At 37.9% G+C, this 25,060-nt stretch overlaps 1 protein-coding gene across 2 annotated transcripts; it reads right to left on the bottom strand.

The window, feature by feature from the left end:
- Positions 1 to 2,822: 2,822 nt before the first annotated feature.
- Positions 2,823 to 24,874, bottom strand: LOC146484599 (gelsolin-like protein 1). 2 transcript variants are annotated; one of them, XM_085104641.1, is made up of 15 exons: positions 24,723 to 24,874; positions 19,771 to 19,860; positions 15,664 to 15,756; positions 15,399 to 15,494; positions 13,602 to 13,696; positions 12,555 to 12,627; positions 11,535 to 11,627; positions 10,163 to 10,228; positions 9,925 to 9,961; positions 9,102 to 9,190; positions 7,564 to 7,598; positions 6,499 to 6,584; positions 5,468 to 5,559; positions 4,038 to 4,128; positions 2,823 to 3,126 (listed from the first exon to the last, which is right to left on the bottom strand). In XM_085104641.1, exons 1-14 carry the CDS (start codon positions 24,801 to 24,803, stop codon positions 4,039 to 4,041), a joined length of 1,116 nt encoding a protein of 371 aa, XP_084960767.1. In that variant the 5' UTR covers positions 24,804 to 24,874; the 3' UTR covers positions 2,823 to 3,126; position 4,038. The 2 variants fall into 2 exon arrangements, with proteins under 2 accessions (XP_084960767.1, XP_084960766.1); XM_085104640.1 differs by lacking the exon at positions 24,723 to 24,874 and adding an exon at positions 20,317 to 20,522.
- Between the last annotated feature and the right edge of the window lie 186 nt (positions 24,875 to 25,060).

Genomic DNA, 25,060 nt, shown 5'->3' with positions numbered 1-25,060 from the left:
GTTGTATAGAACAGATACGGTATTTTTCAATGTTTGTATTTTCGCACACAAGGTACATCGTAAGTGGCACAGTGTTATAATTTCATTCATTTGTCAAAGTCGACGCCTTTTAATTTTCTCAGTTCAAATGTTATTAACATGAAATATTTACTAGCTCATAAATTTCACTGACGATAACAACAATATTCATAAAAATCCTATCTTACAATCTTAATAAAACCTAAGGGATACTTCAGAATTGTACATCTTAAAAAGTTCCAAAGCGTTTATTTACACACATGCCTTAAAAATAAATATTTTTATGGCGAGATCTTTCAACCCCTTTATTCCCTTTCAGACATTTGCCCGTGAAAGCTGCAAAAGCGAATGTGAGATCAATATTGCACTTGACAAACCTCCGGTTCATTTGGGGGCCGCAAATAAATTATTCATCTCGACTTTACGAGTAATGTTTATTAATTACAAATGAAAAAATGTTGCAGTTGATGTTTTGCGCCTAATTTACTTTTTCTGCTCGAATAATTTTCCGCGAAGAAAAATTCGCTAGCAATATTTTCCTTTTATAATTAAATCGAAGATAATTGTTGTTACTTAAGTCGTGGTTTGCCTGTCGAACACATTGCAGCGTTAAGAGCACATGATATGGTAACGAAGGTCCATTTCATCACAGCGAAACAAGATGGCGTTCATCAACATACATCTGTTCAATCAACCCTTGTCCGCAATCTTTTGTCATGCTAATTATACGACGGAGTTTATTGAATGAGGCGAAGTGTAGTCCATCTTCGTACAAACAACACAGTTGACACCCTTGTTTCTCTAAGAAAATCTCACCATATTTTTTAGTGTTAATTTAAATTTCTTTAAATTCTTTAGACTGAGTGCAAAGCGACATCAACACCGAGCAGAAAGGAAGAGCATGTCAAGTCTATTAATTAAACAATTTTGGAAAAGCTTTAATTGACTAATAAATTTCAATCCATTACTTCTGCTCAGAAGAGAAGGTGGGATCAACTTTGCATTGAAATTCGAGGCAAAGCGTTGGCGGGAAATGAGAGAAGAAAACGTTTTCGCTCAAAGGATTCTTGAGTCTTGAAGACCTAAAATTGCATATCCAGAAAATAAACCTTAACCTATCGAACCTAGAGAAGAGTTTCTTCACAACTGAGGGAATCTTCGCTCGCACACTGTTCTTAGCGAATTAACATATTAAGCGATTTTCAATGAACAGAAATTGAGTAACTTATCCATTTTCATCGCGTTTAAACCCACTCACTCCCGCGAGGGCCAGTGTCGTTCCCAGGACTAATCGCGCTTATCGAGCGAGCGAGGCTTGGGCGCGTCTCCCCGATCAGCTCAAAGGGTGGCATAAAATGGCGCGCGGTGAACGTGAAGCCATTTGTAAATTTATCAAGATCTTTCAAAACGATCAAAAACGATCTGAGGAATCGGGCCACAGTAACGCACAAAAATATCAAGTAAGAAAAAATGTGACCTCCCCGCAACTTCGTGTTAAAAATGTACTCTTTCCTTAACTGTTTAGGCCAAACTTTTTCCATCTAAAGAAAGCTACCAAGACATTGGAAAAGCTCACATCAGTTTGGTAGAAGCGTCGTTCCCAGGCCTCATAGTGCTTATGTAACCGAGCTTGTCTATTGGGGCTTGGGGCCGAGAGTGAAGGGCGCATTCCGGATCAACTCAACGGGTGACGCCACATTTGACAGCGCGCAAAGGACGACTGTAACGCGGCTGGGTAGGTTCAAGAATGGTACACGACACAACATTTGTGTGATCACGAACTCTGCAAAACCAAAAGATCTTGGAGAGATTTATGCATTGAAGGCGTAAAATTATGCCTTGATTTCACAACATTTGTGTGATCACGAACTCTGCAAAACCAAAAGATCTTGGAGAGATTTATGCATTGAAGGCGTAAAATTATGCCTTGATTTCACAAACTTCTGACTTTGCGAACTTTTTCCCTCTGTACGTTTGGGGTCGAGCTGATGTCTGACAACAAACAATGTACTGAGAGCTATGCCCAATATATACGAGGAAAAGGAAAATTTTTAAAACGTTTTTCTTTTTTCGTTTTGGACACCTCTCAATTTAATCTGTGACCTCCTGTGTCTCTGTTTGCCTGAGTTCACAACACACCCAAGAAAATATTACCTTTCTAATAGTATATCACACGTGATAGTTCAACACCAAGTTTTCTCGGAGACAGATTGGTTCAAAGTAATCACGTGGCGTAATAGTGTTCATCCGCGGAGAGAAACTACCAGCGCGTAGTCTCTACCTGGCGAAAATCCCCGGATGGATAGTACTCCGCCGCGCAAAAAAAAAAAACATTTATTCTTACAATTTGCAGGTTGCTTTCATTGTCCTTTTATCCTCTACATTGTTCATTCACGTTTTGTTGTAGTTGTTTGTTTTTTCTTTTTTCATTTCATCCTTTCTCCTTAAAAGACAAATTGGCGAGCTGTAAAGTCGAAATGCCAGTCTCAGTGACTTTTGTACCGAAGAAGCTGAAGAAAATTTAGTGGTAAATATTAAAAACAATAGATTGTTTCTGTTTCGGGACTACAGGTCAGATAGTTGCCCTTGGAAACTTGATGTTCTTAACAATAGAATATGAGCTCTCAAAGCAATATTTTTTCCAAGAACACCACATCTCCGCGGGGCAACTATCAGCCGTTTTCCTAGGGCAGTAAGGGGTTGCGCCTAAAGTTTAAACTGCTTATCCGTTCAAATTTTCAGTGTTCGAAAATGACACCCAAGAAGAACTAAACACGGAAGGACAAGCTTCATTTTCACAGCAATTATCAAATCTGTTTTACATTTTAATGAGTTTCACAAACGCGTTCAAAACGCTAAAATCATCTAATTATATGATAGGAATTAAAGTTGACTTTATCAAGGATAATTTCAATATAGTCCCTGTCCAATCATTTTGCAATTAAACTATCCAAACCAAATACATGAGCCGCCTTCTCTTTTATTACATGTCGGCACTGAAAGATTTGACCCTAAGCGCTAAAATTTAATTTGTAATTATACGGTGTTCAATCCTAGGTGTTTGGCCCGTCGCCTTTCTTCTGGGCATTACTGCAAGGGCAGTACCCCCTGAAAAACGAAATAAAACATGAATTAGAATGTATCTAGCGATTGAGCTCCGCAGGGAAAGGGGCGGCGAGAGGAGGGGGGGGGGGGGAATGCGGAGTAGCAATACCCTGAGCACTACTAATATACAGGACATGGACAGCCGAGGGATTTTATCGTTTCCCGACATAATGTCTTGAAACTTGTCTCGCACTTGACTTTTGTTGCGACAAAAGTTACAGGGAACGTTTCCTAGTGAAAAACGCCCTGTTTTGAACGTCTCGCAATTTCATTGTTGACGAAATCGTTGCGAAAGACGGCTCTACGCCGTGCAACAGAAACGTTACAGGCCTGTTCATTTCTGGGCATGTTACACTAAGCAACGTTTCGAGCAACTTGAGTACAATAGCAAAACAAAAATGCGAGACAAGTTGCCAGAACATTGCCTGATGAAATATGATCTTCGTTTGATAAACCAGACCCCTTGTTCGGAGAACAAACGTGTTTCAACCAGGCTGACATCATTTCCAGCTAATGTCGTCGACTGGTTGGGGATTTGTCCATTGGATCAAGTTATATATCTCTTCTACGAACAAGCCAGGATGGTGACAATAGGGGGCGAGCTGCACCGTTTGCAAAATCTTACATGGTTGGTCGAGAGAACAAAAGAACGAAAAACAGAACAATGTTCCCAGCCCTAACAAACAATGAAGCGGCAGGTTATCAGGGTCCTGTGAAAGTAGAACTTCTGAAAGGTGCAGGTCTTCTAGACAGTAGAGTCCTAACCATCACTGTTGTTCAACTGTTGCACGCCTCACGTACTGGTATCGAGTCTCTTACTCCTCTACGATTACTTTATAAGACTACAAGAAATCAAAGCATGTACAAGTAACAACTATTTATAAACTTGTCTCCATCAACTTGAAGAAAAATACCTCAGAAAGCACTGTGGAATTCACTGACTTCTTGCCCCTCTTTCACAACAGAGATTGGTTGAAGCGGGTTTGGAGAATTCATAAGGTAGTTCTGTCGAGGCAATATCGAAAATAGATTATTTAACAACTTGGCGTGACGTACTGACGGGATTTCGTTGGCATTTTCTCAAACACGGAAACAACGAAGGACTCATAGTGAACAGACAACATACAAACGAAGAAATAAAATATCAAACAAAATAGAAAGATGAAACGACCAGAGAAACAAACAAACGAAACCTTTTCCCAAACAAAAACACTAACCAAAGGCCTAACAAACAAACAAACAAACAAACAACAAATCAAAAGAAAGGATGAACAAAAAACCGAGAAAACAAATAACTAAACCCCAAACGAAAGAACAAAGAAAGAACAAAAGGACCATTAAAAGGACGGACGAACCAACCAACCAACTAATCAACAAACGTACCTTCGAAGAAACAAACAAAGGAGGGAACTAATTAACACGCAAACAAACAAATGAACGACCAAACAACTGACAAAAAAGCCATCCACCGAACAACAACCAACACAAAAAGCAACAACACCAATAAACATCGAACAACTAGAAGAAATTGTACGCCAATCAGTTAGAGAAGTCGTGGTGAGACGACAAACTACATGTTATAGTGTCAAAGTTCCAATGCAGAAGTTCAATGTACAGCGAAGTTGCATTACTGGCGAGATTAACAAATAAGGCCAAGACGCTACTACTGCAACACAACGAACACTCAAAACTTAAGACAACACAGTACTGAAGATTTTCAGTTGTGCCTCTTGTTCCAAAGTAACGTTTTCCAACTATTTTTTTTTTCTGTTTTCTAAAAGGACTACGGTCAGACTTACAGCTCATCAGCTGTGCTGGTAAAGAGCATGATGGATTAAATACTATAACTACAATGCAACACGTGGCAAAAGATTATTTTACACATTTTAATTTAACTTCCGTACAATTCCGAAAACAAGGCGTCCATTTATTTACTCAAAGGACTTTTTCTACAAATGTCTTCATAAAGGGCTCATTTTGGGGGCGTTCAGTACAAAACGGGTTGTGTTCGTAGTTGGATGACATTTACATGGAAAAAAATTGAAACGCAAGTTGTGAAATAAAGAGTTGAAAACTCTCTGGACAAATTGAAAACTAATCTTCACTACAAAACTTTAATCATTTCGTTTTCAATTATATCTACTTTAAGAGCTTCCTACCAAACACTGACGTCCAGAACTGCACCTAACCCTGAATTTGAACTACTAAAACCCCGGAAGTTGTTTCTTGACATTTTGCATGTTGAAGTTGGATTCCTTCCCCCCCCCCCCCCCCCCCCCTCCACGCTTTCTCAACTGTCGCGCATTTACCGGCAGGGTAACAATGTCTACTGGAGAACACTTACGTGAGCACGAGACAGACCATTTTTCTTCTCATCTGGGCTTGCACCTCTACCAATCCAAACAAAACAGTGCTTACCCGAATCCAAGATGAACACTGGAAAGGAATTCGTACGGAATATAGATCAGTAAGGATCTACAACACCCGTCACAATCACCCGAAACACTTGGGTACACGTCAGAATACTTCGATACGTGCACCCGACTCTCCCCTCCTCTCAAGGTTGAAGCACAGAGGTTTTGGTGTTGCGAGGCATTGTTATCAACATTGAGTAAAGGCCAATAAAAACTGTGTTTGAACAAATAAGGTGTGACACCCCTGATTAATGGTGTTACCAGAAGAAGAAAACAGTTATGCAAAGAATGCGCTATTATTCAAACAATGATGATGATGATATGATGATGACGACGACGACGATGAAGATGATGATGATGACGATGATTGTGGTGGTGGTGGTGCTGGTGTTGATAATAATGATGACGCTGATGAAGATGTTCATGTACACATACGTCTCATAGCGCTTAACGACGCCATCTTGTGAAAAAGTAGATTTTTAAACCACTTCATGCTTTTCTGAATTGCACTAGCCTTGACTCAGTGCTGGCTCTTTCACAACAGATTGTTAAAGCCTATCACGAGAGCAGTCTACGATTGCGCAGTTACTTGCCCGTCTTTTGCCGTACTCAGAGCACTTCCGGTCATGTTGTTCGTCACGGTGACGTCACAAAAAATGTTGACTTTGTGGACTGTTCATGGCCAGCCCTTGTTCTTCTTCACAAATAAATAAATAAGTAAATAAATAAATAAATAAACTTTATTGGCTTCATATCACAACACAGCCGACTTCCTCCTTCTAGACGCCCTTGCTATCAGTGGCACGAGAAAATTTCTTTAATACAGAAAAACAACTAAAAATAATTACCGGCTTACGATTAAATAAATTGTCGGAGAAGACACTGCACTTTATTCAAACATGTGAGACGAAACCCATAATCATTCACTTCGTAAGCCGTTCTTTTTGTAAGACAAACGTACCGTCATCACTGTTCAGTAGGCTCTTTGTTACTGCCTTTCCTCGAGCAACTTCTTCAAAAGTCATCTCAGCTGACGCGTCTGACAACCTGTAATGAGATGAGATTTTAAAAAACTTTCTGCATCAAAGGGGTGTGTATATAAGTGAGCGCCATGAACTAGACCTGGGATCGATTCAGGAGGACATCTCGTGAAAAGATATTTGCTAGGTATATTAATATTCTGCTTCACAGTCAGGCCTAGAAAGTGAATAATAAATGAATAGCCATATTTATACATTTCTTTCTATGCCTCGCATTCAAGCTGAATTTTAATATTTAAAAAGGAACACAAAAGCATAGTGTTTAGAGACTATACCTACTGATGGCTTAGATGGGCACTAGGTATTCATTTCTAACTGATATTAGGGAGCTTAAGCAGCGACGACGGCAACGAAAACGTCACCTGAAAATATACTGATTTTATTTCATTTGTGTTACTTTGCGATTATCTCAACTCGCTCAACTTCTAGAGGAACGGCGAACTATCCAGGAACCAAATTGGTAGGAGTGGCGTTCAAGTTAAGATAAAAAATGAAAAATTTACCGTCCTGTGTGCACACGTTCTCCAAAAAACCTAGAATTTGGTCATTTCACGTTGTTGTTTTGCAGAGGACGGCAAAGAAATGTACCAAAATGTAAAACGCCAAAATGTAAAACGCACGTGCAGAGCGATTGTTTATGCTCATTATACCTATTGTTTTGTGGCGTGGTCGTTGTCTTTCGTTGGCGTTGACTTCGTGCTTTGGTAAGGTCCTTATGTGCAGAACCTCATTAGTCAGGCACCTGATCAGTATGATTGGAGGTCTGCACATAAAATAACCACGGCCCTAAAACGGGATCAATAACTTCTGCGCAATGAGGACGAAGTCTATAGACAAACTGACTGATGATTTGACAACCTAACATGGGAAGGGAAAAAAGAGCTTAAAAGAACTTTCAGCCGAAAAAACGGTTGGGCCGAAAGCTACCGTATACAAAATCTTTCTATTTAGCAAAAAGGACTCAAAAACGGGTTGAATGAACTAACCTGAACAAAACCTTTTCATACTGCCCACCATCAGTCTGCAAGAAAATCAACGGTTTTTAAGTATTTTTGAAGTAGCATCAATCTGCCATACCCTCGAGACAATTCGTGCAGACTATCTATGAAAGCAGAGAGGTAGAATTTCTGCGCGTAGTAGCAGTGTACATGGCTTCATTGGACTTCCCGAAAAAAAGACTGGCAGCAAATTTGCATCGAATTTCTTGTGGAAAAAGGTTGCTTTCGTTCGGTGATGTTACTCTTCTCAATTTTTTTTAGTAATCTTTCAAACGATACGGAAAGCGCTTGCACCAAACATAGGATGTTTCAGCCTTTATACCGCCCTGACTTTGAACCATTCCAACAGTGGATGTTCCCGCCATTTTTTGCTCGCGCTCTTTTCCCGCCATCGCGACTAATGAGTCGTCTGCACTCTTTTCCCGCCATTTTTTGCTCGCGCTCTTTTCCTGCCATCGCGACTCATGAGTCGATTGCACTCTTTTCCCGCCATCACGAGTCATGAGTCGATTGCACTCTTTTCCCGCCATTTTTTGCTCGCGCTCTTTTCTCACCATCGCGACTCATGAGTCGATTGCACTCTTTTCCCGCCATTTTTTGCAAACGTTCTGTTCCCGCCATCACGAGTCACGAGTCGTCTGCGGGAACTTGGTGCAAAGCTTATTTGGAAAAATGTGAACGGCGTTGAAAACTCCACAGTCAAAGAGACGTAAAACAAAAAGGGTAGGAAATGAAATTAACTTCTCGAAAAGCTACAGAAATAAGTCGTATACAAAAACGGTTTAACCTGAACAAAAAACATTTAAGCTTTATAAGTCGCTTCACTTAATAGAAAGCTTATATAATAATAATAATAAATTTAATACTTGTATAACGCAAAATATATCTATATGATCTAATGCGCTTTACAATTATTAAAAAATATGAAAGTTAAAACTACAAAATGGAACAAAATCATATTTAACAATAAATTAAAAAGCGATAAAAATCTATATGATACATAGTCTAAAAATGCTTACGCAATTAATAGTATGCTTGTTTAAAAAGATAAGTTTTCAGTTGTTTCTTAAAAATATTTACACTACTTACAGCCCTTAGGGTCTCCGGAAGAGAGTTCCATAAAAATGGGGCAGCTACCGAAAAAGCTCTGTCTCCAGTGGTCTTGGCAGATCTAATTGCCGGGCAATATTCGTAGATTTGTCTACTTAAGCTTAACGTTTTTTTATCTTAAATATTTCTTTTCTTCCTCTTTTTCTCCCTTTCCTTTTATCATTTATTTGTTGTTTTATTTTTTATTTCATCCATAAGCTTAAATGAGTGACTGGTATATGGTGATTTTACAGCACTGTGACTGTGCACTATCTGATGTGATGGGGTGAGAGTAATCAGTTTAGTTTTCAAAACGATTTTAAAGGGTTGCCAACAACTGGTTAATTAAAACACTGCAGAGGGGCAACAGCAATTATGCAAACACCATTGCAAAACATGTCACATTTTAGATTTATTTCACAACTTATATCTGTCACCTTATCTTTAGGCCGCTTGGTCCCAGGCTCTCCTCCATCAGGGAAGACCTCTAACACCTCTTCAGGTATGGCACTGGTCAGGGCATTGTCTGTAAATATCAGGTAAACTGTTAAGTCACCTTAAAGTGTACCTGCTTTAGGTCAGTTCTTCACAACTAAGTTAAAAGAGACTTGCAACGGTTACTATGGCAACACCCCAACTCCACAAAAAGAGCCTCTCAATCTCAATTTTATGCCGCGATGTCACTTCCACTTGGTCGTACGGACGACTCTTACAAGTCAGTTGATAAAAATTTGCATTTGCTCAGCTGACATGAACATCTTAGTAGCAATGGCATGTGTAGATTAAGGCATGCAAGCCGCTAAAAAGCCTTTTGCGCCACCTTAAATACACCAAGATGCCACTTTTAAGTATTATTAGCCAGGGCTGTCAAAATAGGGGTTTTGCTAAGCTATTGTGAAGTTTGACAGAAGAACAAAGCATTAATGGTACATTAACTTGAGACTACATTTTATGGCTTAATTACAACAACAGTTGGGAAAATATATTCCATATTGGAGTGGCAAAGCAAGGAAGTCCAATAAGGAATATTTACTCCAAACACCATCATTACAAAGCCGTAAACTGTTGTATGAAATCAAACTTAGTTTGGCACAGTTCATGCCTTTTTTTTCCAAGGAGACAAAAGAACATGACATGACAATCTATTGACACTGCTGATCAAAATAGGAACTCTTAGTAATGTTTTGTTTCGTTGTTGGTGGAGCCTACCAGATGCTCGTTGTTATAATATGTTGTTCAAAGTAAAAATCAGAAACTAACCTATAACCTCCACTTCTGGTTTGCCTCCTCGATCAGACTAAAAGACATCAACACAACGGAATTGTTAACACAGAGTTTACGTTAATCTCACCAACATTTCGCATTATTAGAAGTAATCAATATGAATTCAGAGTGATTGCATCATAAAAAAGCCTGAAGCCTGTTAACATAATCATCTAGAAACACATGTAAAGGCTACAAGAAATAACTTAATTACAAAATCAGTTTGAATACTAACTCTCAGGCGGTTGGCATATTTCCCTCCTTCAAACCGTTCATTCTTGTTACTGCGATCACCATTCCACTAAAACAAAATAGCAATATTGTTTAAAAGTCACATCAGATAAGCAAGTGCCATAAATCCTTTGCAAATACTAGAACAACCCTCTCAAAATGTACCAGTTGGCAGCAGGGAATTTTGCCACCTGTACATGTATGTACAGACAATGATTTGCCCCTTAGTTCACATTTACACCTTTAAGCCCTAAGAGTGATCAGCATCAGTCATGCATGTTTGGGGTCTCATATGGGGTTTTGCAGGGCTGATGTGTGTAGCATTCCAAATTTTTGAGGACATGCAGTTGCTTTGAGCATCGAATCTGCTCGTGGCTCTATTGGCAATGAGTTAAATTTATATTTTAACAACTTCTCACTTCTATACAAAATGTATAGGTACAATTGGTAAGAATTTAAATTTTCATTTGAGGGGTTAATTTTATTGGCTAGTCATCTTAATTTGCCCACTGATTCAAAACATGAGAGGTCTGATAGTTTTGGTGATGAGGACAGGGCAGTACACTGTATTTTTGCCCAGTTTATGACTATGAGGGAAATGTAAATCTTAGCAAGGGCTAACATAATCCAGAAAGAAAATTAGAGGAAGTGGAGCATTTTTTAGAGATAATTTAAGCCACAATAATTCTAAAAGAATGTAAGATAGAAAGCAATGTATGGTGTTTTTTTGTAAATTCAATCTCAACTATCTCTGAAAAATGCATGGTTAACCCCAATATTCTTTTTGGATACCAATAACCCTTGCTAAGATCTGTTTTTCCCACACGTTTCTCTGACCATCCCAAGAAGCGCAGAACATATGTGCAGTAATAAAAGGAAGCCATGTTCATAAATATCACTTGAACTGAGAGTCTTTGTACAGCACAGTTCCAAGCAAATGTAAAGTCACACAATGCATTTACACTCTAGAGCAGAGCACTCTTCCCTGGTAAAATTCTTCAACGAATCGATCATTCAGGTATCTGTAAAATCCTACATGTTAATCTGAACTTTTGCAGGTTCAATTTACCACAAATGCAATGGCAACTTGAAAGAGAAGGCCCATATACATTACGAAGACATTTTTCTGCAGTTATTCAACCTTATTTGGCTTCCTCATTTTATTTCAGGTTCAATTTACTCACAAACTAACTAATTTATTACGAGTGTGTACCTCAATGCAACATTGTAACTCAAAAATTAGCCTTGAAAAATTGCAAACTTTAGCTGAAGTGGAAGGCATCATAAGGCGCTTAAATGCACTGCACTGTAATTTGTGGGAATTGCTTTCTTTTATGATGCATACATGTAACTACAAGTATCAAGTACCGGTATACCTGATAAATCTTCAGTCCTAAGTCAATCAGGAAAACATCTTCATCATTCAAATAATCCTTCTTGAACTTCACCTCCTTCACTTGCACCTTGTTCTGTTGTAAAAAGAGGATACATAGATGTTATAAATATATGTGCACATTGACCTGGTTCAAATGTTCACACTTTCATGTGTCAAAATATAATTGTTATTATGTATATTTCAGGCTGACCAAAGTTTGGTAGTTGATTCAGATTACACACTTAATGTGTCAAACTTAATTAAATCTCATAGCAGTAAAAACAATGTGATGTAGTGCAAGAATTACTTTCAATAAATTGAGCCTACATTAAGCTCAAGAAATGTACATGCAGAACAGAAAAATAAAGCAAATGAGCTTGTCAACTCAAAGTTTGTCTCTATAAACATAACAACCTGTTTTGGATGTGATGCAGTTTACTTAGAACAGTTCGACTTTATAAGTTACATTTAGATTGTTCTTCTTTTACTTTGTGACCTTGATTCAGCTAATGACAGAATACTTGCATTTTCTGGAAGAATTAGACTGGATGATGCCTTAGGGAACTGAGAATTTTCAATCCCTTGTATTCTGAAAAATTCAGTACTGAGCTCGCTGGGTGAGAAATTGCGGCATGAATCACTTTACATACAAAAGCACTTGTTCACGCTGAGGGATTTTATGCCAATCAGAGAGCTAGCTGTTAATAATAGATTATCACAGTTCATGCCGAGGAAACTTTTTGAACTTTTGCTGTTCTGTTTGGTTCAGCACATGATACTTTCGATATCTAACCTGACCCTTAGGCTTACTGTTACTACTTTTTATGTCATGTTATAGTTCAATTAATTTAAGGAACAGTTAGACCATTTTGTATATTTAACAAGGTCAAAATAAATATTATTTTTCAATCAACATCCTATAAAAAGCTTGTATGCTTAATTTCTAGAAAGGAATAAAGATTGAGGAATTCAATATCTCGATGGTTGCAAAAAGTTAAATAGAGAACAAAATTTTTTTTACCCTTTCACCAAACACATGTAGAAGTCGAGGGCTGTACTTCTTAGCTTCCACTCTGCGGAAACCTGAATCAGCTCTGAAGAACAAATTACAATCTACCTTAGGCTTTATACAATAAGAATTCTTTGGAATGAAATAGCTAACAAAGTTATTTTGTGTAACTAGCAAAACTATGTTTATACAATATACCAATAAATGTTTAAACTTACATTCAGTGATGTGCACTTACAATGTTACATGTATACAAGGTGTAATTTATTGTACATCTAATGGAAAATTTCACCAGTATTAGAATCCCAGGCTCAAGCACTAGAATATCTTGAGCATCCATACATATCAATATTTTTATTTCAACTTGAATTTGATCTTAGAATTGAGTAAATCTAGTCTAAGTAAATCTGTGTCATTTTGCCCTAAGCCGAAAGTAATGTTTAGAAAAATAATTTTGATGTGATCCAGCACACTAGGCTTCATGTCTTCACAATTATTGAACTTTCCAGCTCTGCAGACTTTTTTTTTTTTTTTTTACTTTCTTGTTTTATGGTGACATGGTGACCGGGCTGGGGGGGGGGGGGGGGGGGGATACTTATGGTCTTAAATCGGGTGTGGTTTTTTAAGGGAACAAGGAGAGCATATAAACGTAGTTGTCTTTTGAATTCAAAATGAAAAGTAGAGAAAGAGAAGTATCCAAAATATATCATTTGATCTGAATTTTCAGGTGAATTTTACCTATTCTTGACTTTGGCACTGATGCAAAAAGCTTACATTGTAATTACGCTACATGCCAGGTCTGAAAATGGGTATGGATTTTAGAGGCCCTGCAGGTCTGAAAACGGGTGTGGAAAATGATATGTTTTGGTCTGAAATAGGGTCAGGATTTGGAGAACCAAGCGGAACACCCCTACCAAGAATTCCAAGGGGTACCCCCTCAAGCATGGTGAGTGTCTGTGAACCCCTTCAGTCTCCCCTGAGTTTGGAGTTGAGGTTTGGAGTTTGATAGAAAAAACGAATGATTGGGTTCTGAATCTTTAACTGTTAAAAAGCACGTACCCTCCTTTCATCTTTGCAATGGCCTTGAAATAGGATCTGAAACGTTCAGACTCGTTATCCATCACCTCACGATGCTGGACAGGTTTATCATCCAACTATAAGATAAGTTAAGATAAGATAAGAACTTTATTTTACGTGGCACTCCACTTAGCTAAAAGCTACTTTACAGGAAGCCCACAAATAAATAGATAAAATTACAAAAACAAAAAAAAAAGATAAAAATTAGCTAACAATCTAAAATCTAAAAATTTAAAAATCTAAAATATCCAGGAAATCCAATCATTCATGTATCAATACATGTGTGAGTACAAATTAAAATTTACAATTTCAAAAGCTAACCACGATAATAACAATTTCAAAAGGCTACATGACGAATATTTCTTAACAATTCCCTTGTGCCGGCCATGGCGCAAATCGAGTCCGGCAGCGCATTCCATGTCTTTGCAGCGAAGTAAAATAAATTTATGATCAAAACTCATTTAGCTCTCAATGTTCACTACTAATCTATTTCAAATGGTTCACTGGGATAAATGCCTGCAGTGGAGTTTTGTCTGCAGAATTCTTGAAAAAGTGTTACCTGAGTAGTGCTGAAACCAATATTGAAAAAGGAAAAAAGAAACAAAACAAAAAACAGCCAAACATAGAGGTCTGTAAAAGCAATTAAGGATGGAGGAAGAATCTAAATATTTGGACAAAATTTATGCAGTTATCTGGCCCCATGGCCACACTGCATGGCACTACAATGTCATTAAGTAAAGACATTATGAATGACAATCTGGAAGGCCCAGAAAAAAATTTACAAATATTTCATCGAGACATCTACATGTATTGAAGGCACTGCCATACACACAGGGTCCTTAAAACAAAATAATTTAGTGTGCCATTAATTTATTTTGACGAGTCCAAAAATCACCAGGCATAGCATATCAGCTATAATACATTGTTCATTATAGCTCACACTTACAGTAACATATTGAATATTGATGTATGTCAGATGATAAATACTATTAATTTAGTTCTCCCAAAAGCATTAATCCAACAACAGCAATTTAATTATATATGTACACACTTTTACAATATTAGTTACTCACAATTAGCGGGGCTATTCAAGGTGTGTAACGGTAACTGATAGTAACAAATTTCTCAAAAAATGAATAAAAAAAATTAATTTTAGCAAAACAAAGAAAAAATTATATAACATAAGTAATATTAGTTACCAAATTATAAAAAATAGCGATAGAAAATTTGCGAATAGACGACATATTTACAACAAAGATGATTAATTACTTGGAAGGTTTATTATTGAAGAATGCTGTAGATCTTGGATTGCGAGAGAAGCGAGCGCCAAAGGGGTTTACAGTGTAGCAAAAACTCAACTGAGTATTGAGATGAGGTATGTAGGAGCACGTAACAGCACTATATCAACAGGCACCTCCTCAGTCTCTGCAGGGACCTTTGAGAGTATTTTGTGTTAATTTACACTTGAAAAGTGTTTTGCTTGGCTCACATAGTTTAGGAGGAATTTAATTCAACGTTCATGTTCCAGTTCTAGAAAAAGATAACAAATGTTGATTGAGTCTGGTTCCTTGGACGTGAAAATTACCCGCGGCTGAAAATCTGGTATAGCGGGGATGGGTCTAGTCAAAACACCCAGATATTTCACTCTTTTTACATTGGCTTTTGATCAGGAGAGAGATAACGGACGACAAGTACAGGTAGTTTAAGTCTTAAATAGTTGGCTATTTACTGTGCAAGTACTTGAAGACAGCATTTTTTCTGGTCATTAGTAATACTTACAAAAGTGTCCAGTTCAACTGTCTTGTAAGCCGCTGTGCCATACTCATCTTGGGACGAGTACTTGCCAATCCAAAAGTGAATATCATAGTCAAGCTCCTACAGATCAGAGAAAAATTAATTATGCATCGTGTACATTGTAAACAGCCAAAACAACTTTGTCACAATTCTGTCATGCACATCAAAGTAAAGGAGGTCCTGATCCATCGCAAGTTGTTTGACAGTTGTTTGATAATCACATGCTTTCTCAAGCACATACAATTCTTACCTCACTGTTAGGGTCCTTCTTGTAAGTGTTAAGAATGATGTATGAGTCTCCCTCAAAAAATTTGCCATAGTCCTCTCCAGGCCAGTCTGTTACCTGTGTACGTCAACAAAAACCAAACTATGTAAACATAAAACTATGGTCACAAACAACATCTACAAGTCAACAGTCCTCGGTTGAACAACAACAACAACAACAACAACAACAATTTATTTACAAATTCAGATGACATAAGTGGCTTCTACCGCAAATAGCCACAAAGCTAGTCGAGGCGGGACAAGACGAGCAGCAGGCTGAACCACATGTAACCCAAGCACATGGAGAATACAAACTGAGATACCAGCAGGGTAAAACTAAACCACATGAATTCTCTCTCACTGCACATAAACTGCAAGCATAGAAAGGCAGAACATTTAGGGAATGTACAAGTGCATATTAAAGTCAGTTAATAAGATAATCTCAGTTTGAATTCTCCACTGATACCAACCTTACATTATTCTTGGGTCTCTTGTGGTTCAACAGTACTTTTTGGGTTTAGTTCTGCAATCTGGAATGTCTCATGAACAACCATTGCCTGATTACCTTGGTAGGTGGGACACTACACTGTACAACATGAGATTACCAGAAGCTGAACAACCAATCAAGATTGGCACCTAAAATGGCCATATCTTGGCAAGGTTGTCAAAGTCAGGCGCGCATCCAGACCGGAAAAGTTAGACATTTTATATACAATGAATAGATCTTATTAGAAAAAAAAAAAAAAGAACAAAAATTCCCAGGTTTAAGAATGAAAAATGTCTGACAGAGTGATTTGAAAACCCAGCACATTCAGGAGTTAAAATTCAAAACTTTCCCAGAGGAACATGTCCCCAGACCCTCCCCCCCTACCCCCCAAGAAACTTGCACCTTTGGCACTTGCATTATCAGAAAATGGTTACATTTTTTCCTGGATCCATGTCTGTAATGACACAATTTTACCAACGTGTCTACTTAGCAATAATATTATTCCCTTGGAGTTTACTTCTCCTATGATCTTGAACGCGCGAATGTACTTAACTTTGAGGAGAAGATAACCACATTGGAAAAAACCCTGAACAACTGGAAACAAAGAAAGCTCACCTTAATGGGCAAAATAAATATTGTTAAAACATTAGGCTTATCGAAACTAATTTACAGTGCTTCCTTATTGTCTATACCGAAAGGTCTTATAGAAAAAATCAACAAAATTATTTTTAACTTCATCTGGGATAACAAACCAGCTAAAATTAAAAGAAAAACTATTATTGCTGAGAAAAAATGCGGTGGTTTAAGGATGGTCGATTTTGAAATGATGGAACGATCACTAAAAATAGCCTGGGTTAAAAGAATTATAGAAAATTGTGACGCTTCATGGAAAATAGTCCCAGAATACGCTCTAAACCAGTATGGCGGTCTTACGTTTTTCATCAAGTGCCAATACGATATCAAACTATTCGATTTACAAAACCTCCCCGAATTCTACCGTACTATCTTGAGTTACTGGCAAAGCTTTAAACTTGTAACAAACCATGAAGTATCAGCGGAGAAGCAAATAATCTGGAATAATCGTGACATCCTAGTAGATGGAAAACCAATTTTCTACAACTCCTGGGTCAATAAAGGAATTATTTGTATCAAAGATTTACTAGCTGAAGACTTAAATTTTCTATCACTAACTGAGCTCAAAGCAAAACTTAACCTTGAAGTTCCCTTCACTACATTTTACGGTATACTGCAAGCCATCCCAAAGATATGGAAAGTAAAACTCCGCAACACAGTCTCTTCAAAGGTACAATCTCTCTCACTTCCGTCTACTAAAATTGCATATTCGATTTTACTTAGCAAATCCTATTTGATTCCAACCGGTGAGAGTAAAATTTTAAATTACGGCTTCACAAAAGAAAACATCCAAAACGTCTATATGCTCCCCTTCCGAATCTTGCATGAACCAAAGCTTATAATCTTTCAATTCAAAATTATTCATAACATCCTACCTACGCAGTCCAGTTTGTTTCGTGCTGGTATAAAGGACAGTGACAGTTGCCCGCTATGCAGCTACGAAAGTCAATCATTGTTGCTCATGCTGTTTACCTGTAACATTTCCTACACGTTTTGGAACCTCTTTACGCGATGGTGGCACAAAACATACCAAGAACGCATAAAACTCTCTGAAAGTGTGATTCTGTATGGTTGGCACCAAAAATCAAACAACTGGTCAGCGCTCAATTACGCCCTCGTTATTGCCAAGTACCACATTTTTAGCACTAGTGTTTGCAATGGCATTTTAAACTTTGAAAGCTTTCTTTTACGCCTGAAAAACAAAATCTCTGTTATGCGAACATTAGCAGTAGCAAATAATAAATTAGAACAATTTGTTAAATCCTGGGCCCCTATGTAATTTGTATGCACGTGTTCCTCTGTTCGTGAAGAATGCTGTGTAAAGACTTGTAAATAATTTGGGTTTCAAACTTCACGTGCAGTGTGTATTTATATGTAAATGTGTGTATGTGTTAGTATCTGAAAGTCAGCATGTAACCAGGGTAAGCTTTAAACGTTATCTTGTAACTTACCTTGTATATATTTATCTCGTAAGTTAGCATGCTTTATTTTGTATTTGTAAGTAATGTTTTCAATAAAAAAATAAAAAAAAAAAAAAAAATAAAAAAAAATATTATTCCATGAGTGTGTGTTGGATATGAGATGATAGATAGTCAATGATGCACAATTTGGTTATAATCATCTTATATCCAACAAACATGAGTGGAATAAAAATTATTGTTTTGTTAAAAACAACCAAGAAATATCTCTAGATGTTGTTGATTTTGCTTTGCAGGAACAACCAAAAAACAATTTAATGGTCGCTATTTCTCGGGCATGGTATAACAAACAATATTATTTCACAAGTGTGAGTTGGATATGAGATATGATAGATAGCCAACGAGGCGCGTAGCACCAAGTTGGCTATAATCATCTCATATCCAACAAGTGCAAGTGGAATTGTTTCATTAAAAATAATCAAGAAATATTAAAAGATCTTCCGGAATTCGCTTTGTAAGAACAACCAGAAGACAAGTTAATGGTTGCTATTTCTCGGGCATGGAATAATGTAAACCATGACCACTAAGCCATTCCTATAATAATATTGCATTATACAATGATCCAGTTTTTGATAACAGTCATTATTAAAAACTGGATCATTGTATAATGCAATTCCAGGGTTTTGATTGGCTTAGCGTCCATGGTATATGAGCCATTATACCATGCCCGAGAAGTAGCGACCATAAATTGTTTTCTGGTTGCTCTTGAAAAGGAAATCAGCAAGTCCTACCAATATTACTTGATTGTTTTTAATAAAACAATTATTCCACTCGCGCTTGGTGGATATGAGATGATTATAGTCAACTCGGCACTATGCGCCTGGTTGGCTATCTATTATCTCATATCCAAGGCGCGCTCGTGGAATAATTGTTAAATATTCCATGGCCGCTAAACCAATCAAAATCCTGGAATTGCATAAAATTTATCCAATGATCATGTTTTTGATAAAATCCAATATTAAATGGTTATTAGGAGTAACCTTCACTCTGGAGAGGTACTTGTTGCTTAATGCTCAGACTTTGCAAAATGGCAGAAAACAATTCAAGGACTTGCTTGTTGCATAGGGGTGCATTTCTGGCATGGAAATCATTAATATTTTTTTTCTAGGCATACTTGAATAGGCCAGAGACACAGCCAATACTTTGAAATAAACGTATTGAGCTGAAGTTTATTAATAGATTATTTGCATATCCAGAGTATGTCTATAATTGCCACCATATAAGGCAATAACTTGGGCCACAAAATAAACTGATTATAAAGAGGCTTAGCGAATAAAGGATTTAGATGTCAGAACATACACACAGGGGCAAGAGACAGGAGATCGAAGTTGTCTTATCTTATTGAATATGAACAGTTAACTTGTTTAATGTCTTGGTGAAGAATATTGTGTTTGTACATCATCCAAATATTTACGAGTTTTTTCCGCAGACAAATGTTTGCAAATAAACCGTAAGAAAAGTATTAAGATTATTAATTCAAAAAATTCCCACTCGCCTTAAATTTGACGATCCTCCAAATCTTGAGTCCTACTTTCTGTCCACAACCTTTCCAAGCTTTCTCTGTCATTGCCGAATCTTTCTTGACCTGGAGAAAAAAAAAAATGGCAGAGTCATGAGCCACGAGCAACAGATACAATTATTGTATCGTGGCAAGGTAACTCTGCAACTCGTAACTTTTCTGAGGTAATTAACCATTCTTGTTTTTTTGACTTTGTAATCGATTTATAACGTCCATATATGAGGCGACTTTCGAAGTTCTTGGGCATACAGGAATATACAGTTATCTGAATTATATACTCCGTTAAATAAGCTTACTATGCTGAATTGTCTCGCGTGCATGTCTACCCAGACATTTCATAAGCAAAGCATGCGTCCATTTTCTTCCTATATCACATTAGCAAAAAGTCGGACAGCAATGCGCAGACAAAATGTTTGGGTGCAAAACTCCAGCTTCACTGAACGTCCATCCGTCGAAAACCACTAAAATTAAATATCACAGCGGACAACAGCCATTATGATACTATTTGAAACAGAAGCTTACACTTTTCTCCGTGTCCGAACCGAACAGTGCCAAGTTTGTGTCCTTCCAGTTAATCTTCTTGGGTTTAACAAGCCCTGACATTTTGCCTACTTTGATGTGCCCTTTTCTAAACTCTGTACACAACGGTTACGACAAATAAAGGAGTTCCCGCAATGGAGGTGTATCTCAGTCGCTGTTGTTTACGACCGGTTATTGGTCGGATGGCATGCTGATGTTGATAGTTACTCATTAACTCCTGACGTCACGCAAAATGAACCAGGACTCCTCCGGGACTAGTCGAGTGGGTTGGCCACTCCCAGTCTGCGACAAACATGCAGAAATATGTGCGTGTTTTCTCATAGCAGTAGCCTGTTTTCGGCCAGATAATCGTTTTCGTACCATTAATACCTGTCCATATTAGTGGATAAGGAAATAAATTGAAACGATTTGACTTCTTGTAGATAGTTTCTGGTGTATCAGATACATACATAACATATTAATAATCCTGGTAGTCGGAACGGCTATACTGGATATTAAAATATATGTGTCTAACTAGTGGATAATGTCGATAATGTTAATATATCTCTTGAAAAAAAAAATGAAAGAAAGAAAAAAAAAATGAAAAAGGAAAATAGAAAGAAAGAGACGCCAAACTTAAAGGGGAAGTACAAAACTGAATGCAAGGCTGGCACTACGGCAAAGGGCAGATTTATTAGTGGCCAATATTTCGACTAATAGAATTAGTCTTCCTCAGGGCCAGAGCTATACTGAAGGAAAATATAATAACGGCTCCTTAAATTAAAGTTTGAAAAAATACAAAAAAAAAAGAAATGATTGGCTAATACATGACATGAAGAGAGCGTACTTGTAAATATGAGATAACAAAATATAAAAGTGTATAATCAAAGGTCCAGCGTTCGTTTTTCCTGTTAATGCCTTCTGGAGATAACATTTTCCCTCTATAAATAAGAAAGGCCTCGCGTGCCTTACGGCGAGAGGCATTATTGGTGGTGGGTTGTAGTTCGAGAGGGATAAGTCGCATGTCTGCAGAAGAGTGGCCTGGTGAGTTCAAGTGTGAAGGGACTGCTGCTGTAGAGTTGGCGTGATGTGGGTTGTTTGTCGCTTGTCTGTGTTCAGTGAACCTTTCACGGATCGCGCATTTGGTTTCCCCTATATACTGCTTTTTACATTTTCTACATTCGATCATATATGTAAGGTTAGTAGAATTACAGGTTATATGTTGTTTTATTTGTCTTGTTTCGACGGTGTTGCTAAAAGTGTACGAAGTTCTTGCATTGTCAATGTAAGGACAGGTGAGACATTCATGAGTGGAGTTGCAGCGGAAAGTGCCAGAGGCGAGTTTTGGTGTCGTGTTAGTGTTCTTTAGTTTTGTTCGAACCAAAAGGTCGCTTAAGTTTGGTGAACGACGGTAAGCGATGAATGGTTTATCTCTGAATATTTTTAAAGAAGGCATTAACAGGAAAAACGAGCGCTGAACCTTTGATTATACACTTTTATATTTTTGTTATCTCATATTTGCAAGTACGCTGTCTTCATGTCATGTATTAGCCAATCATTTTTTTCCTTGTATTTTTTCAAACTTTAATTTAAGGAGCCGTTACTATATTTTCCTTCAGTATAGCTATTAGTCGAAATATTGGCCACTAATAAATCTGCCCTTTGCCGTAGTGCCAGCCTTGCATTCAGTTTTGTATTTTCACGTTCAAGTAACGCCTGGCACGAGGTCTTTCACAAGAGAGATCCGGCAAAATTACCAGCAAGTTTAATTCCTGTGTTGTGTGGACCTCTGCATTTAAAAGTTTTTTTAAAGGGGAAGTATCATGGGGTTTTTTATGTCTTTTGTTAAAGATGATGAAATAAGACCTTCAATCAGCTGCCAAATAATTCTAGAATGACGAGAGGAAAGAAATCAACTCAATTCTTGAATTGAACAACTCGTGATCTGTTCTAGCGCATTTTGGAAACAAAAATGCGGGAACTTGAAAAACGTTAGCCTGACATTTTTCAAGTTTCAATCCATACCGGCCTACTCTGTCTCTGGCCAGAGGCACTAATCGACAGTTTTATCGCACTGGGGTGATAATTTATAACAAACTTGACAATTATTTCTTTGTTTCTCCTGACAGACAAAACATTTTTGAGTTTTGAAATGACAGCAAATTTGCGTGATAGTAAGTCGGCCTTCACTAAATATAAAACAGTGAAGGCGCATTTTTTTTCAGGGGGAGGGGAGGCGTAGTATGGTGGCAGTTACGTGTAAATCAGTCTAGGGTAATTGATTCTTGACTAACACGCCATGGAAAAACGAAAAGCTTTTTTTTTGTCATAGAAAGAACGTTCTTATCGTATCCTTGGGACGCCTGTAATATTAACAATAATTCTGACAGTTGAGGTAACTTAAGCAAAACAAGAGAGGCTTCATCCTCTCTTGGGCAAAGTGAAAGATGATCGCACTTACAGCCGCCCTTCATCTCGTTTTGAGGTAACACGTCTGTCCACTCCAACGTGACCTGTGATATAACTTCCCGCGCAGACGGCTTTTGGGCTCTGCGCAGGCACCATCGTGAAAAAGACGTTCGTGGCTGCGATCACCCCTGTTTTTATTTCACGTTAAAACCAAGCCCGCTAAGTGGACACGCGAAACGAAAACACTGGCGACAGACAAAGTTGAGCCGTAAACGAAGAATTCTGCTGAAATAGACTGCAGGTTTTTGCCTCCCGTTCATCGATTTTCTTTCCCTCAGAGGACCTTTTCAGCTGGATATGGGAGATTCCCAATATAAGTTGTGACGTGGATGCTCGAGCATCAGAAATTTTGAAAGAAACCTCGAACTAAAAACTACCAGAACCTCTTTGTAGGCATGGCTTGAGTTCATTTTACTTCTTAGCCTATGGGAGGTACCAACTCCAGCAACTAGTTACGTTTACTGTCGTATTAATTTTTTCGCGGATTATACCCTAAGAACTTCCAGATAAGTCTAACGATGGTCGATTCCGATTTGAACAAGTGCCAAGACGCAACCTCTCTTCTACGGTTTTTCTAGTTTTCCCTTGTAACAATTTACAAGGGACTGAAGCCCTCGTGAATTTCACTTCTCGGGGGACCATTACTGAGGGAACACGGAGAAAAACTGCTCATGGTCTAACGCCCAAAATATCTGAGCTGTTGCTGTTGTTTAATTTAAAAGTTGTTGCGGTAAGAGCCTTACGACGGTCAATTTACATAATTGTAACATGTAAACAACAATATCATGTCAAACCGTAAGAAATAAAATAACGTAGAATAAAGAAGAGAAAAGTTTTTTCGTTCAGTCTCAATGTATGGACTCGCTCTGTTGAGTCAGGTGTTCTGCTACGTTTCAACCTAGCATTCCTTCAAGTGAGGTATCAAAAAATAAAAATAAATGAAGATAAGAGAAGCTGTGTAACGATCCGTTCTTTTTGTATACAGTATACTCACGCAGTGTAATACATGCTTAAGCGTCAGAGATTCAGTTTCAATGAGTAGATAGTAAAAAAAAAAAAAAAAAAGAAAAGAAAAATAGGACGAGAGAAACCATCTTTCCGTTTCTACAACGACAGAAATTAAAACTGTCAACGGATGCTGGTTTCAGCCATCAACAACTTGTTATTCAATCCACCTCGCCCCCTTTTGATTAAAAAAAGCCGAAAGCTCCATTTGGCACTTTGTCTTCAGAATAGTGCATTTATTTGAGAGTATAAAAATATTTTTCTGGACATAAAGCTCGCATCGTGTAGTAACCTGCCACCCGCGGCTTTGCAGGCGCGGCTCAATATCAGAGCTATTACAAACTATGAATAGAATCTAACGGCGCCACCACCATCAATAATTGCATGTAGCAGTGTCAACGTCACTTTTATTTTTAACATCAATTTTCTATTGCATATTGGGCAAGGTTTTGAAGACTGAATAACCCGCCCCTCCTAGCTCATCTATGGAAACTGGAGCCGTTAAATAAACAGTAGCTCAGGACTTTAGCAGATGTGAGCATAATTTCAATGTTCTTTTCTTAGATAGCAGTTAAGCATTTCAATTCCAAACTGTAGTTTTAATTTAAAGAGTAGGAATACGACAGGGTAAATTACTAGTGATATTAACAATAAAGATCATTTGCATATGACATGCACGAGAAGTAATGCAGGTGGTTTTAAGGATTCTTGACTGGTGTCTTTAGCAACTAAAAAAGTACCACGGAATGTCATGCCCAACACGGGTATTTTCAGTATAAAAGCATACACACGAATACTGTAGCTTATAGAGAATATGAAAACAGTATCCAGGCCGAGGTCCTAGAGCCAGCATGCTAGCACGGCATGTTGTAAGCTGACTGATTGAAGCTGATCGTCTTCGCTCGCTTCAAATACTTCATTATTCCCATGCTCACCTGTTTCTCGGTGTCGCTCCCAAAAAACGCCATGTTCGTCTCCCTCCAATCACGTTTCTTTGGTTTTATAAGTCCAGCCATTGTAAACGCCAGAAGCTTTCGCTTTCAACGAAAACGCTTGCCCCGAGGCGTCTGGTTTAAAGATTATAGAAATTTGAGAATTAAAGTCATATTTACATCAACAAGGGATGCACGCAGGGGAATTATAGCACAATCTGAACTGTAATAGGCTGAGTTCGTTTATCAATATTTAACACACAACAGGTGCATTGGGCTTAGGACTGTAATAAGACCAGCGGTTTTAGCAAAGGCTGCATTGAAACGAGATGGTCAGCAAT

Source organism: Pavona decussata, unplaced genomic scaffold (genome assembly GCF_977016875.1).
Source record: "Pavona decussata unplaced genomic scaffold, jaPavDecu1.1 SCAFFOLD_32, whole genome shotgun sequence".
NCBI classification, from domain to species: Eukaryota; Metazoa; Cnidaria; class Anthozoa; order Scleractinia; family Agariciidae; genus Pavona; species Pavona decussata.
This window is presented reverse-complemented; position numbering and strand designations above follow the sequence as displayed.

What these genes read in the sequence shown, in the direction of transcription:
- LOC146484599 (XM_085104641.1), bottom strand. Translation starts at nt 24,803, where the DNA reads ATGGCTGGACTTATAAAACCAAAGAAACGTGATTGGAGGGAGACGAAC. An exon ending in ACCAGAAGTGGAGGTTATAG is followed by an intron (nt 9,191 to 9,924) that starts GTTAGTTTCTGA and finishes TGATATTTACAG; the next exon opens with ACAATGCCCTGACCAGTGCC. An exon ending in ATGGTCTGTCTCGTGCTCAC is followed by an intron (nt 4,129 to 5,467) that starts GTAAGTGTTCTC and finishes TTGCCTCGACAG; the next exon opens with AACTACCTTATGAATTCTCC.